Here is a 16662-nt window from a genome sequence, read left to right as displayed (position 1 = left end):
GGAGGAAAAGTCCGAGGGGAGGAGGGAGGCTGCCGAACTGCGCATGCTCGGGCATGCGCAGTACGGCTGGGGGCCGGGATGCGGCAGCGCAAGGACGCGCCGCCGATCCCACAGCCCTGCCTGCGCCGCACCAATGGATGCAACCACCTAGAGAGGTGGTTGTTTTTTGCTGCGCAGTTTGGGCCGTTGGGACGGATCAGGGACGGAGACGGCACGCTCGCCAGATGTTGAGGTGAGATCGCGCCTGTTTGCTCCGCCCCAGTTCCGTCCCGCTCCCGGCCCAAATGGGCTCGTATGAACGGGGCCGTAGTTGTTCTACCACTGAGTTACGGTTCTTCTCCTAAAGCCTCCACAAGTTCAGGAGAAAAGGACAAGCCCTGCTTCCAGACCATTTTAAAAGGTGAATAGAGAAAAGGGAAAAGGACTAAAGAAAAGTGGCCAGAGTTACACCTGAGATAACGACCCAAATCTGCCCAGTCTCCAGCCAGCAATCCAATACTCCATTTCAGTTGCTGTGGCAAAAGGAAAAAGGCTGGAAATTTCAGTCATACTGCAAGAAGAATGAGATCCATGGTTTCAGAGTAGGACAAAACACGCATAGCTGCTTGAAAAGACTGCCGCAATGGTTGACTTGCTCTCCTGAATATATAGCATTTCAGTGTCTATCTGCTTCACTAATTCTAGTTTTAAGTTATACTTTACATACCACAGTAAAATTTGCAGCTTTTACCTGGAATCTTCTGGCCCTAGGAACATTTTTTTTCTTTTGTTTTCTTTTACCGCTGGCTTGGGCATCATCAATATAGATTTCAGAGCTTCGCTGAAATGCTGCCCCTTTATCCGACAACAGTAGCAGAAAATCTACAAAGCCAATGTTACTGCTGACCTCTTGCTCAGGTTCAAAATAAAACACTCTGTCAATACTATCTACATTTATTACACTGAGCTTTATACACACATACAACAGGTTATGATCCCAGAGGGATGAAATGCTTTTCCAAATTAAAAGCAGCATTTTAAAAAGGAAATACTCATGCATTCCACTATAATTTTCATTTGATATCCTCAAGGCTAACCCGAGAAATTCAGTCATGCTGATTGAAAGTGAATGTTTTTGCAGGCTATAGCCATCTGATGAATTTAATAGCAGAAAGGAGGCAATGAAAGTATGCTGCAAACGTTAATTAATTCCCACATAGCAGGGCATTTCCAAGATGGCAGTGCCAAAAAAAAATCATTAGTCCAGTAGAACAGACAATTGGCCTGTGCTGTGTGGGAAGGAGACCTCTGGGAGATCACAGGGGAAAAGACATGGCAATCTTGGCTTCAACTCCTTGACCAGTCCAACAAGGCTCATAGATTCAGAATTGGATCTAAACATATCCTGGGCTGTAACAATTGCCTGAAACTGCAGTCACAGACTATATTTTATATTTCACACATATGCCCATGCACATCGTATACCTCAATAGAGATATAAACACAGACATTTATTCTCTGGCAAAAATAAAATAAAAATTAACCAGTAATAACAACAACTATATGGAACACTGACAAAATGTTTCACATATACGACCTCAAAGTGGAACTGAACATTACACACATAAGCATGTAGCAAAAATCCACAGACTAATTCTTCCTAGAGAAAACCCAGCTTCGGAAAAGGATGACTTTGAGAGAAGAAAAGGTGAGGGAAGCTCAGGGGAAAAAAAAAAGGAAGCCCTGTTACCTTTTCCCCTGCTCTCAGTTGCTGCCTCCCCACCACCACCACTGCTTTTCTCAAGGTAAACATGCACAGCAGGCAGTCATAATATAAATGTTTATATCCCACTTTAACTTCTCAGACCCAAGGAGGCTAACAAAGCAACAACAAGCTGCCAGCAAATAAGACATAATAAAACAAACACACACTGTGGTAAAAACAGCTCAGGAAGGCCTGCAAAAACAATTTATCTTTCCCCAAAAGCCCTTAATATACCTTCTTGAGTGCAGACAGTAGAGGTGATCTTCACACCCACTCTGGTGAGCCATTACAAAGGACCTTGTCCTGCCACAGAACAAGCCTGCCACCTGACGTCTGCCCTATAAGCTGTCCTAAGAGTGGGCACTAAAAGGAGAAAGTTGCCAGTGGGTCCATTTCACACAAGCCTTTGGGGTCTACCAACCTGATTCACAGTCATATGTACCATCAGGGGACTTACTGGCCAAAGCACCTGCTGCTCAGGGGAAGAAGGGCTTCTGGCTTCCCTGCAGTACCATTTTCCCAAGCCGAAACAGCCACAAAGGTCCTTAGCCACATGGCCCCGAGACACATGGAACCTTAAGAAAGGGGAAATTCCCCCACACACACACACACACAAACACAATTTTAGCTCAGGAAAATGGTTTGGTAGACTGAAGTCCCTCTATCCCGTCACATGGTACACACATGTCACCGTAAACAATGGGCTGTTCAGTAGGGGAGTCCCTGGATGGTGAATTTGACTGTGAGCCAGGTTGGGGGACCCCTAACTCAGCTCACATCACAAATACTGTTTAGCCAGACTCTGAAGACTTCAGCTGGTACATGGGATTAGGTCGGAAGGTAGTTTGGTAAGTAGGAGTACCCTAGGCCAGAGGTGTCAAATTCATTTGTTATGAGGGCTGGATCTGACATAAATGTCACTTTGTCGGGCTGGGCCACTTGTGCTATAAAACATAATGCTAGGTACCGGAGATATAAACTGCATAGAGGTCAGCAGCTGGTAAACTCCGAGTTGGTGCATCCTCACTGCAAGGCCCCATGGACTGGGAGGTGAAAAGGAAAACCCACATGGGCGGACTGGAGAGCCAGCGGTGCAGCACTGGGCAGATGCTCCCACACTGCTTGACTGCTGCAGATGACGCTGTTCCGCCATGCTAAAGCTACATTCAGAGTGGCTCCGCCCACTCCCTCCAAGCAGTCTTCTGTTTCCTCCCTTGCACTAGTAGCTCGCAGGCCGCATAAGAGCCCTAGATGGGCCAGTTTGGGCCCCTGGGCCTTGTGTTTGACACCCCTGCTCTAGGCCATGCAAGGCTTTAAAGACAATGACCAATGCTTTGAATTGGACCCAGAAGCAATCAGGTAACCAGTACAGTTGATATACATGCATGCATACAATTAGCCTTTAGGCCTGACTATACAGGTTACTCATTATACCAGCTCCATGAGTCATTCCTCAATTTTTTTAACCACAAAGCAACCTGGAGAGTTGGAATCTAAGTGGTAGAAAGGCAGGGTGGGAGACGCTGCTTATTTCCTTCCTCTTTCATTACTGACCACAAATCGAGCTTTTTCATCCATGAGGTGAAGGATATGGGGAATTTATGAGGAGTCTATCTTTCCATATACAGAAGGGAAAGCATCTTGACCATGGTGATTTTGAGCTGGTAAAGGACAGGAGTGGAAAATGTTATACAGCATCTTGCCATGTTACAGTTTTCTGCTTAGACTCACAGCCTACCCCAGGCTCCTTTGGGTTTAAAAAAAACTGTGGAGGAAAGAATCATGGGATTTTGTGTAACATGCATGAGACACTGTTCCACTTGATGGCTACTAATTTCCAGTTATTTCCTTATAGTATGTCAACTGGGAATTGACCATATACGAATTTAAAATTGCAGGAATGGGGAGGGGGGGCATAGCCCAAGGAGATATTAATCGACAACTAGGATGGGCCTGGATTCACCGAATGCAAAAGCTAGCCAAGGATGGCAGATTGCCTAAAGATTCTTTCAGGATCACTCCACATGCTTCCTTCCAGTTTATGGATCATGGGAGACAGAATCCAGATGGTCTTGTCTTTCTTCCCACATCATCTGGATCAAGTTCCCCATTTACCTATACCAAACTATAGTTTTGAAAGATTCAAAAAGCTCGACGGAATTAAGAGATGAAAAACAAGATAATGCTCCCAGTGACAAGGGCCACAACAGTCCTCTGGTCAAACGAAAACTAATTCTCCCTCTGAAAACAAAATAAAAGAATTGATACCTGGGTGCGATTGAAAGCCACTCTTGCGAATACAGCTTGGGACACACTGGCTCTCTTCAACTCATCTCTGACTTGCTGGTAGATATCCGGAGAGACTTCCACTGAGGAGTTTGTTGGCTCTGGCTTGATGGTTCTAGGGATGGGTGGATGATTTAGAAACTGTTGGTTAATAGCTTGTGGGTGCTGATGAGCCAGTAGTCGGCTTACTGCAATCTGCTGGTTAATCAGGTGAGCCATTGCTATCTGCTGCCTAACAAGCTGTGGACTGAGTTGAGGTGAAAGAAGACCGGGACTCATGATTGGCTGCAATGTTGGCACTTGGTTTCTGATTGGAGTACTGTGGTGAATTGGGCCGTGAGGAGACTGTTCATTTGTTTTGCCCAAGGTTGCCAGTTGGTTGATATTTGGTAAGTGCATGGGACGTTGACCCAGAACACAATATTCTGACAGGTTGTCTCTTTCAACTCTTTCCACTGTTAAAATAAAATAAAATAAGTATATCATAATTTGAGTGGAACACACAGAGAGCAGGATGTTTAAATAAACAGATACGGCACTCCTTTCAGTTCACTGCCAAGGCAGCTAATACTGGATTATTCTACACTGAAGTAATTTTAGTAATGTATAGCTTCTGTAAGGGTTGTAGGAGCAAGATATAAGCAAAAAAAAAAAATTAAAGTACAGAATTTCAAGAGCTGGCTTCACTGTTTGCTTCGGTCTCCCAACCAAACCACTGAAAATCCCACTGGTGTTTTATTACTGCAGTGGCTAACTGAAGACAATGAGCTTCCAAAGACCAATTCCAGCTGTTAATTTTGTGCAATAAGGTAGGTAGTATCATACCAGGAAAAAAAATCACAGAGCAGCTCAAGAAAGGAATGTGTAGCCTCTAGCTGGGGGTTTCTCCGTTGTTTTTTAAGTGGGCGCTCCACTTCAAAATCTACTGTACTGGTCAGGGGGCCTGCTCACACTATAACTCCAAGCTGCTTTTTCCTGTTCTCCAACAGTAGACAAGTTGTCATGTTTGGTGTTTATTAGGTAAGTGCAAAAAAACCCTCTAGTATTTTTGGGGTTCAGGTATATTGAACCCAAAAAAATATCAGTAATTTCCAATATTCCCAAATCCCAGTACCGGTACGGTATTTGGATTCAGTAAATATTTGGGACTGCTAAATTTTTTCAGCTCTATTATACCCAATGGGGACCATTATAGTCAATGATCCTCATAGGCTATAATGGAGAATCGATCTAGGGGTGTCTGGGGCTCAGGGGAAGCTGTTTTTTGAGGTAGAGGCACCAAATTTGCAGCACAGCTGCTGGCAACTCTCCTAAAAAAAAAAACACTCCAAAGTTTCAAAAAGATTGGACCAGGGAGTCAATTTCTATGGGCTCCCAAAGAAGGTGCCACCATCCTCCATTGTTTCCAATGGAGGGGGGCATTTAAAGGGATTGCACTCCTTTTAAATGCCTTCTCGAAGCCACACAACTCCACATCAAGTGAACTCCAAAAGCATTTAAAGGACTCGCAGTCCCTTTAAATGCCTTCTCCAAGCTGAGAGTTCATTCCGAAGGCATTTAGAGGGACTAAGAACCCTTTAAATGCACTTTAACAGCAGCTATCCAGCAGTTGTGAAAAATTCGGAATATTTTTGGGATTTTTCAAATTGGCCATTTCCAGATAGCCAAATAAGTAGCCCACTCACTAACTGGCCGAAAAAATATCCAGAAATACCAAGAAGGTATTTTTCGGGTATTTGTTTTGGCTTGGTTTATGCTGAATACACACCCCTAGTGTTTATATTTGCATTGCGTTATTGAGACACCAGCTGAATTTCATTGCCAGTTTGCACATTCTGCAGAGGCAAACCCCAATTTTACCATCAAACCTTCCAGGACCTCCTCTCTCTGCAAACCTTGTTCCTCTTCCTCCCTCCTTCTTGCATGACCCATTGGGGAAAGAATTGCATCCCACATTTTGGTCAAGATTTACTGTTTGAGTACCAGTGTTCTAGCTCTACCTATAAAGCAAGAGAGAGATGGGGAAAAGCTGGCACTATGCAGGGGCAACCAGGACTGGACTGTGTCACTTGTGTGCAAACTGGCACATACAAAGGAACATGCACTGTCCTACAGATCTGCTCTTATACATGTCTCTCAGTTTAAGTATGGGCAGCAGCACCCCACAGGCAACAGATGTGGGGACGACATCTGCCCCTTTGCTTTCTGCTTATTATTACTTCCATATGCCCATAGTTTCTCTCTCAGTCCACAACTGATATAAAATTTTGACACAGAACATCAATAAAAATCACACAACCAATAAATCCCTTCAAATTGATTCACCACGTTTTCACTGGGTATTCTTCCGAGGGCAAAGGTTTTAGACAAAGCACTGTCCTCCTCCACGTCTTTTGAGATCCCACATAGGTTTACATTGGTGGGAACACCACTGGTATATAGAAGCTTCCACTGCATACCTTACCCCTCAATCAGTTTCAGGGTCCCAAATGAACTCATCATTTTAGTACTTCAGACAATACACTTCTATTACGGATTCAAAGCACAATTGCTTCATGTATCATAACTTCTGCTAATGTGTAACTCCCAAATCAGTCCTAAAATTTCCAAGCCTTTTACTGAACTACAGGCATCCAGTTTTGCTTGCGATCAATGAGATTTATTTAAAGGGTTGTTCATTTTTTTAAAGGATTCAATAAAAATTACTATAAAATCAAACACCTGATATTTTGTTTTCTTTCAACAAATAAAATGGGGAGCGAAATTATGCCCTCATTCAGACAGCTGTAAAATCAAAGCAGTCTACCCCAGAGCAGGGATATGACTGTTTTACTAATTTGTGTTTAAGAATTTTTAAAAAGTACCAAAATCTGTTAATTAATGCAACAAAATACATTTGAAAGTTTACAAAACCAGAAATATATTTCTGGGTTGAAGCAGTTCTTGCCAAGTTTCCACACATATCCAGTTTTTGAGCCAAGTTATATACCCCTATAAAAATAAAGTTTTAAAATGGAAATGTTGCTAGGCCATTAACCTTTTCATGGCTAGCTGGTATAACAATTTCAAAAGTGTTCACCAGCAATTTCCCCTTATTATCATGCCCCATTTTGCACCACCACCAGAAATATGTTTCTAGTAATTTTAAGCCACTTCTGTAATCTTTTTAAAATGTCCCAATAATACTGCATGAAAAGTGTCACATTTTCCTATCTGGTAGACAGACTGTGTCACTCAACAACAAGACAGCCCAGATCACATTCCACATTGGACAGGCCACACAAATGATCTAGCTGGTTTGTATGCTCTCATTAGATAGCAGAAGTAATTTTGCCTTTATTTTACTTATTGTTTTCTTTAGCTTGCTTATTATTTTACTTATACATTTATTTATCTTGCTTATAGGCTCGCTTTCAATTCAAAATGGTCCCCAAAAGTGGTTTTACAACTGAAAAGAAGCTTTACTCATGTATGACTTAATATGAGAAACTTGAATAAGCGTTTATCAATATATATAACTCCTGTTAGCTTTTCTTTTAGTAATGCTGTCCTATCACCTGTAGTTTTGTTAGTGCACACCCACCCTTTGTTTCTATGTAGTGTGTAGTTTAAAAGCAATAAAAATTATATATATAAAAAAGTGGTTTTACACATATCCAATGAAACAGTAAAAGCAATATAAAAGCCACATACTAAAATCATTGTATGTAGAATTCCCCCACCCCACCCCACCCCAATAACAACAACATCTCCTCAATCTGGTTCAAAGGCCCTCCAGAAGAGACAGATCTTTGGACCCCTCAGAAAAGCTTCAGAGATGCCATTGTTCTTTATTCAACTGAAGATGTGCTATTTTATCCCAGAAAGGACATACACATTGATCAATTATAACAAACAGGTGACTAAGAAGCAGAATTTATTAAGCTGATATTCCACATAAAACGGGAGTACACGGAGACAGCGCTTTCAGTTTCACAGGGATTCTTGAAAATCTAAACTCCTGTTCCACAGCCATTTGGAGAGTTAAGAGTTTATGAAGTCCCAGTACCACTGCTGTCCTTTGCAAGAGAATTCTGCTGTAGGATGCTCTAGTGGATAGGTTGTTGCACAGGCTACATAATGACTTAGGCCACAGCTTCGTAAATCAGAAAACCACTGTAGAGCATGGGAGATGCTTCTGATGTGGTCACTTGTTTTAAAATTGCAATTATCCTCATTACTTATTTCTTTTAATCACAACCCACTAAGCCATCTTATGAGGGTAATTTCAGAAATCTCATTTGCTGTCAACCTTTAACTTTTCGTTTACCCTCAGCCTTTTTATTGTTCTAGAATTTGGAGGGTAAACGGTATTTACTGTCTGGTCTCTACCCAAGAGAACTTTACTTGCACATCTGTGATTGGCGAGGTCAAAGGGCTAGTTCCACCATAACTTGTGGCAGCTATGGAATGACTCCAGGAATTATCTGCTGTTGTGCACATAAGTGAAGCATGGTATGCAAATAAGCTACCCACTCCACTTGCTAATTACTTCATAAGCCCCGCCCAGGCTGGACAGACCTCATCAGATCTCAGAAGCTAAGCAGGGCCAGCCCTGATTAGCATTTGGGAGACCACCAAGGAAACTCAGGGTCGCTACACAGAGGCAGGCAATGGCAAACCACCTCTGGATGTCTCTTGCCTGGAAAACCCTACGGGGGTCACAGTAAATCAACTGCGACTCGATGGCACTTTCCACCGCCACAGTAGCTGGAGCCTAGGAGCTATTCGTGGGATATTTTACCAGCAAATTCCACTGATGGTCCACTCACAACTTTTCCTCTGGCTGCAGAATTGGCGATCAGACTTTTCTATGACTAACTGCGATCAAAAATGCATACAAAGAATTTTAATTATGTTCCACAATTTAAAAGCCACAATCCCCCCCAAAAAACTATAATTTTTAAAAAACAGCTGAACACAACACATGGTGTGCGATACTACTTAGCTAAGCTGGTGGGCAGTGAAGTAAACCAAATTCTAGAGCAATAAAAAGGAACACTAGACAATAATTTCTGATATTTGGCAAGCATCTGTAAAAACTGTGACATGTGAAAGACTGAGCCCTATGCTGCACATGCTCCTTGGATGCACTGGTAGGTGGTGTGATAGCATTCTCAGTCTATTCTATTTCAGACAAAGCAGTGTCAAAAAAGAACAATAAATTCAAGTAGACACAAATACATAACTGCTGAAAAGTCCAGGAAAGCTAAGCAACAAAAAGTTCGTAGAAGGAGACATATCAGAGAGAGAGAGAGATACCAAGAGATTATTATTATTTCCTCTACCACCTTCCCTGAATATTTAAAATTACCATGCTGTGAATTGTTTTAGCCAATTGACTGTAAAGTTTTAATTATCAGTCATTAAGCTGATCAAAACTCAGTTGTAAAAAAATATTATATACATAGCAAACACCGGATTTCTCATTGATATTCTAAGATTCCTCCCCTGCTTTGATAAAATGGCATAGAAAGTTATTACTGTAAGCTAATGAGGCTCCATGTTTGAAGCTTACTAGAAAAACTACCCTGGAAAAAAGGTTCATGTCAACATTAAGTCACTTAACCTACTCCGTCCAAATGTAAAACCTACGTGGGCAAGACTGTACATCCAATTTCTCCCCCACCTTCTCTTTCTTCCATAGTGCCAATGTTTACAATAGTCACCAATAGCACAAGCGAGTTTCCTGTAAGGGGACAGTTCCAAAACCCTCTCAAGTTCAAGGCTGTTCCTCACAGTTGTTTTGCTGGATGAGGTCTGTGCCCAAACATTCTGCAGAGCCTTAGATGAAGGTGCAGGCATAGTTAATCAACCCCCACCCCACCACCAACTCAAATATTACTGACATAAGTCTGCGAACTAAGCGAAAACTTTAAAATATTTTAAGTCAAAGAGTTCAGCTGCATTTATAATGGGTTCCACAAACTATACACTGAACATGTTTACTTCAAGTCTTCCTTGAATATGACTTTTACATCTGTTGCTAATGATATCAAATTATTGATTGTTCAGTTTCTTATATTTGTTTAAATGTTAAGTATATGTTCTGCAACCTAATGCTTTTCTTCTTCCAGAGGGCTTTAAAATTTTTGCTGTGCATTAGTCATATTGACTTTGATCTTCTGGTACATATAATTACTTTACTGTTTGTTTATTTCGATAGAGTGGGAGGGGGAAAGGTTGACCAAAGAGATCTATATGTGGCAACTGGTAATAGAATCACATAGCTTACATTTAAGGAATCATGGTTTTGATTAAGAAGGAACCAGTTAGTTCCCACTGCTTTATTAAAAGAGACATTAGTGGATAAATAAGAAACACATTTCACAGTGAAGATTATGTTCAACTGCAGTGCCCATAAAATAATTTCGGTCCTCTTCGACTTCCCATTTGCAATAGTAAATTACCGTTGCTTTTATGCTCAAATAGCCAAAGCTTTACATATACCTATCAACCCTAAATGCTAGCTGACCAGATTCAACCCATATCCCTCCCTCTTTTTTAACATAAGGGAGTGTGCAAAGGTCAAAGTTTACGATCAATCACTGATCTTGCATACGACAAGAACTTGTGGGCACTCAATGAAATTGCTGAGCAGTTAGGTTAGAACAGATAAAAGGAAGTACTTCTTCACCCAAAGAGTGATTAACACATGGAATTCACTACCACAGGAGGTGGTGGCGGCTACAAGCATGGATGGCTTCAAGAGGGAATTAGATAAATATATGGAGCAGAGGTCCATCAGTGCTATTAGCCACAAGGTATAGATAGGAACTCTCAGTCTGGGGCAAGCGATGTTCTGTATTCTTGATGTTTGGTGGGGGGGCAACAGTGGAAGGGCTTCTAGCGTCCTGGCCCCACTGGTGGACCTCCTGATGGCACCTGGTATTTCTGCCCACTGTGTGACAGAGTGTTGGACTGGATAGGCCATTGGCCTCAGTCAACATTGACTTCTCTTATGTTCTTATGTTCATTTACAAACATTAGGTTATGATATGGAAATGAAAATTGCAGAAAACTGAGAGGCAATGAAGTTATAAGTACCAAAATGGCCCCTTTGAGGTGACTGCAATAAAGTTCTCTGTCTGTTTATTCTTTAATGCACAACTATACCTGTTGTGGATTTCTTTTTGTCATTGTTTTCCCTCCTACTTGTGTAGCTGATGAATTGACACCACTTGAATTGCTTTAGAGCAGCCTGTGTTTATTTCACACATACCTTAACCTTCCCTTTCCTCCTCAAGCAGCCACGCACACGCACACACTGGGTTTTCCGAGCAGCTATTAAAGGCTGAATCTCTTGAACATCACACACACAGTTATCCAGAAAATTCTTCTGGCTCAGATCCTTGACCTCTCCTTTGAAATCAAGGTCTTGTGCTGTTTTTTCTGCACTTAAAAAAAATTAACTGTATACTTACTAACTAAAAAGAGAGAACGAGACAGAGTAACGTTAGAAAATCTAGGGAGTTCTTACTTTTTACAAGGAATTTGGTACTGTTTTGGAAGCAGAATATTAGTAATGAATTTGTAAGCTGCCTTGAACCAAGAAGGGATATAAATGTGTGTCTGCCATTCCATCCCACCCCGATGGAAGAGGAAGCCTTTTGCCTCTTACAGCAGCAAGCCTGAATGGTCTTGAATCTGTGCCATTCTTTTGATTCTGTTTAAGCTAAGGAGACACAAATGGCATCTACAGGGTTTTTTTTCTCCCCTTTGAGTCACGTTTGTAGAAATCCTTCTAGTTTACACCAAAACAGAAATCTTTGTACTTGGCAAAATGTTGAGGGTTTGGTATATAAAGCCACTCATTATACAAATGTCACTTGCTTCTTTTAGAATAATAAATTACAAGGATTTAGAAGCTAGTCACTGACTTGGCAAGGAATGATAACTGAAATCTATTTACCTTTAATCTTCTTGTACTTTTTATACCATCTCCCAAACTCCTGGCACTTGGTCGCTGACACATTGGCATAGTAGGTGCTGTTCACAATGGAGGATATCATACTCTGGAAAACAGAGGAAGAGACAGAGAGTTTCTAAACAGAACACAATACAAAAATCCTTCCCGGAGAAACTGATAATACAAGTTTAGACTCACAATTCTTAAAAGTGTTTAAAAACACACTTGCTGGATAGTTCTCAAAAAATGGTCTTACCCCCCTCAGATGCAATTATTTTTATTAATTACGGGGGGAAGGTCTTGTACGACACAGACATTTGTCTCCGGCCTACATCTACTTGTCACTTTAATTTATACTAAGGTATTATCAAAAGAATCCTGTTACTAAAAGCGTAACTAGAAGCACTGTCACGTTGGGGAACACAACGGGCGAGAAGAATTGTGATTTAGGAACCGGATCCTAAAGGTAAGATTAGATGCTCCAGCATGCATAATCCAAATAATGCTTTTCAGATGTTTCTGTTCTGCTTCCAACTGCAACAAGGACCACACAGCCAAGAATCTGGGAACATTCGTGCTCCTGGCTACAGAACAATAGTTAGGCAAATAAGTTAAATTAATATAATTTATAGAAACGTGCCATTAATCCTGGTGTGAAAATCCACACGGAAGAGAAATTACAATGCTACTCTGAGCAGATGAAACTAAAAATAGAACAATATTAAACAATCAAGGGTGATATGAAAACTATGTGTACTTAAAAATATTTTGGACCTCTGGAAACAGACATGAGATGCCAAATCCTTTTATCAACCTGCACAAATAAGCTTGAATTTAGATTGCTTGAGACATGGCTGTTTTGTCACTACTCCACTTTAATTCAGACGTCCCCAACCCTTTAAATTACTCCAGAGCTTAGAATTTTCCTCAGTCATCAAAACTCTCTCACGCTGACATCCTTATGTGATTATATTGAATCATAAATAAAATGTACTCAAATGCTAGGGGTTCAAAGTACGTTCTTTAAAACAAGAATGTGGTAGTGTGATAGCTGTCCGATGACTAAGAGCTAGGGGGAATGGAAATTAAGTTTGCAAATTCATCTACTGATTCTTAATGAAACCTGTGTCACTTCTTTAATGCAACACAATAGAGTCTCAAAATGGTTATGAAGGCTGGATTGGAAAATTCTGAATTACAGATATGACCTCACAGATTAAGGCTGCTTTCTAAACAAATCTGTTGTTTTAAGACCCAAACCTATTACAAATCTGTTGTTTTAAGACCCAAACCTATTACAAAACAGACTAAAGCACTTCTTTCCCTGTGGAACCACCACCATTTCAGAAGCTAAGATAATGGCACAGACGGTAATTTAAAAGTAGAAAAGCAAGAGCTATGCTCACGAGACTTATCAAAACAAGGCGTTTAAGAACCATTGCAACAGTGGTCTTTACTTTGGCCTCTAGGAACACAATTTGTCTGAGTACAGCAAGAGGTAGTTTCACTATTCTTTATCTTTGATGCTGTACCTTCAGATTTTGATTCTGTTATCATCACTCTCCCTTGGATATTCAAGAGGGCATCGTTAACCTTAGTTATTACCCTTCTGTCCTAGACAGCATTTCCACAACCATCAAACAGGAGACATGAAAACATTGTGATTACTCACAGATGCCCATTGAACTTATCTAGCAGGACCTTGGTGGCAAGGGGATAAGAGGAGATGGAGCTTCTACGAGTAATGAAAAAAACTGGGGGAGTATTAACACTAAGTGTTCCATCGCTAATGCTTTTAAGTGGTGATTTAAAAAAAAAAATCTTGTATCCTTTCTGAAAATTAACAGATTTACTATTTAGGCAATAACTTTAAAATATATTGTGTTACTTAGAAATAAAGCATACGTCTCCCTCAACCAGTTGGGAAATTAATCATTTGCTACGACAGACAGAAGAAAGTTGCTCCATTTGAAATATGGTGTTGGAGGAGAGTCTTATGGATTCTGTGGACCACCAGAAAGACAAATCAGTGGGTTGTAGATAAAATCAAGCCTGAATTCTCCCTAGAAGCCAAATTACTAAATTGAAGCTTCTGTACTTTGGTCACATTATGAGAAGACAAGAGTCACCGGAAGACAATCAAGCTAGGAAAGGTTGAAGGCAGCAGGAAAAGAGGAAGTCCCAACATGAGATGGACTCAGTAAAAGAAGTCACTGCCCTCCGTTTGCAAGACCTGAGCAAGGCTGTTAATGATGGGACATCTCAGAAGGCTTTACTTCATAAGGTCATACACTGGAAGCAACCTGACAGCACTTAACACACACACACACAGCAACAAACAGACAGAAAACAGCCAGGGTCATCACAACTCATGACCCAACTAGGGAAACACTGGCTGCTAGTCATGTCTGGTAGAGCAAGATAAAATCTGTTTTTGCAGATCTGGTGCCTGCAACAACAGAAGAACAAAGCTTTCAAGCACTTGGCCCATCTACCTTGGGGGCTGGGGATGTGCAATTCACACAACGGGTGGCTGTACAGGCTTAGAGGCGTTCTCTCTAAAACTGGAAGTATTGTGTTAATCAGCACAGGGGGATAACAAGTTATGCCAAACAAAGGCTATTTATTTTGTGCATTAATCGTCATTCTTATTAAAGAGAATGAAAGGATGAACAGTAGCTGTGTGTAGTGAACTTCCCAGAAGAGGATCGGTGCCCCAGCCAAAAGCTTAACAGTGAGACAGATAACAGTAGCTCCTCTCACATTTAAAAAAAAACTTTCCACATTGTAGGCACCAACATCTCCTATTCTACCTCAAGAGAAAACTTAATAAGTCTTAAAGAAATCAAATGCAAGATAGGCCTCGTGTGCACAGTTACTACTATAGTGGATTTTTTAAAAACCCCATTATGTTAGACTAAGTAGAATTTTGCTCAGATATTTTTTTAATATAGGTGGAAAAGGGAACTTCCTCCTCAATTGGAAAAGGGAACTTCCTCCTCAATTGGAAGCTACACCATATCTGTGTGGACACAAAACTGCCAACCAGTTTCTACCTGCTGGAAGCTACTGTGATGCAGTCACTCAAACCTCAGACTAGTATCTGGAAGACCCAGGTTCACTTCCCCAACCTACCACGGGGCTTGCTGGGTGACTTCTGGAAGGTCACATTCCCCTGGGCCCAACCACTCTCGTATGTTTCTTGTGGGGTTAAAAAGAAGGAAGGAGAACCACGTACGACAACCCTGAGCTCTTCACAGGAAAGGAAGGATAAAATTAACTACATACTTATTATTTTAAAAAAAGAAGAAGCAAAGAGATTGGATTTATACCCCGCCCTTTCACTCGGAGTCTCAAGTGGCTTACAAATTCCTTTCCCTTCCCCTCCCCACAACAGACACCCTGTGAGGTAGGTGGGGCTGAGAGAGCTCTTTCCAGAACTGTCCTTGAGAGAACAGCCCTCTCCCAAACATAGGAGGCATGAGAAATGATCATCCCTTGGGGCCATTTTTGCCCCACACTCTCCGCACCTCTTAAATAGAGCCATCCTACCTATTTGTAGGTTGAAAGTGTTCACTGTTCTCCATGGAAAACCTTGTTGTTTTATTCCTGAGGCCCCACAAAGCAGCAGCTTAGAAGCACGTCCTCTCCTCATGGCAGCAAGAAGAGAATTGAGGGAAGAAGTTCTCGCCCCACCACTGTCATGTGACCCTTTGAGCAGGAAAAGTGACCTCTATAGACAGAGGATTGGGGGAGCACTCCAGAGCCTAGAAGCTTGTTCCGAAAAGCTTGGAAGCTCTTCTCCACAGCTGGCCTGCAACCATGCAGCCCCATGTGCGCCTGAACAGAAGCCGCAACAAATGAACACAAACTAGTGCCTTTCTACCAATGACTTCACTGAATCACAATATCAATCATTCACGGAGCTACCAAGCCCACTAGTCCACTATAAAGATGCAACTGTGATGTGAAACTGGTAACCCAAAACTTGACCTTGGGGCCAGATTAGACCAGATGGCAGAAATCATGTGTGTCTACTTCATTCAGTGGCTCAGGATATCTAATTCTGATGAAAGAGATACATAGATAAGATACGTACATAGATGAGGCGAGCCGAACCCTGCACCTCCTTCCCTTCTGATGGTCCACTGCCCCAGGTACTTGTCTCCCAGCTCAGACTGGGGAGGCAATGGACCTGAGAGTAATGGACCACAGATTTGGGCAATGAACCACAGGGTAAGGGAGTAAAGTTCAGCTCCCTTCAGTGAACACACCTCTTGTGATATTTAACTTCCCAAACAAATTCACCTTCCTCCCCCCACACACACTTCATACATGAACACAGCAGGCATGTGAAAAACCCAACTTCCATTCTCATGCCTAATTTAGCCAGAGTAAAATGAAACAAAGCCTCCAAGCTTTATGCCTCAAAGATCCTGCAATGGTGGAGCTTAATAACCTTAAATCCAACTGAAGAACTGGGGTGCTGATGTCATATTACTCATAACATGTAAGAATTCTAATATTAGATCTGATCATTCTATTATATGTTGTGTTAAGAGATACACAGTAACAAAGAGTTCAGTGATTACACTCCTCTCCAATGTACACCCCCTTGCGAAAAATGGAGCACATCTGCAGAACCTGTCCCAGGTATATTCAGGGCATGAACATGTTATAGACT

General features: G+C 41.5%; 1 protein-coding gene across 1 annotated transcript in view; it reads right to left on the bottom strand.

The window, feature by feature from the left end:
* Positions 1-16662, bottom strand: part of SATB2 (SATB homeobox 2) — a 202975-nt gene that overhangs the window by 92294 nt on the left and 94019 nt on the right. Inside the window, exons 5-6 of the mRNA XM_015414701.1 lie at positions 11982-12084; positions 4013-4485 (exon numbers count right to left, since the gene is read on the bottom strand). Coding sequence (XP_015270187.1) covers positions 4013-4485; positions 11982-12084 — 576 coding nt within the window. The remainder of the gene's footprint in view (positions 1-4012; positions 4486-11981; positions 12085-16662) is intronic.

Source organism: Gekko japonicus, unplaced genomic scaffold (genome assembly GCF_001447785.1).
Source record: "Gekko japonicus isolate JY-2015 unplaced genomic scaffold, Gekko_japonicus_V1.1 scaffold1210, whole genome shotgun sequence".
In the NCBI taxonomy this organism is placed as follows: Eukaryota; Metazoa; Chordata; class Lepidosauria; order Squamata; family Gekkonidae; genus Gekko; species Gekko japonicus.
This window is presented reverse-complemented; position numbering and strand designations above follow the sequence as displayed.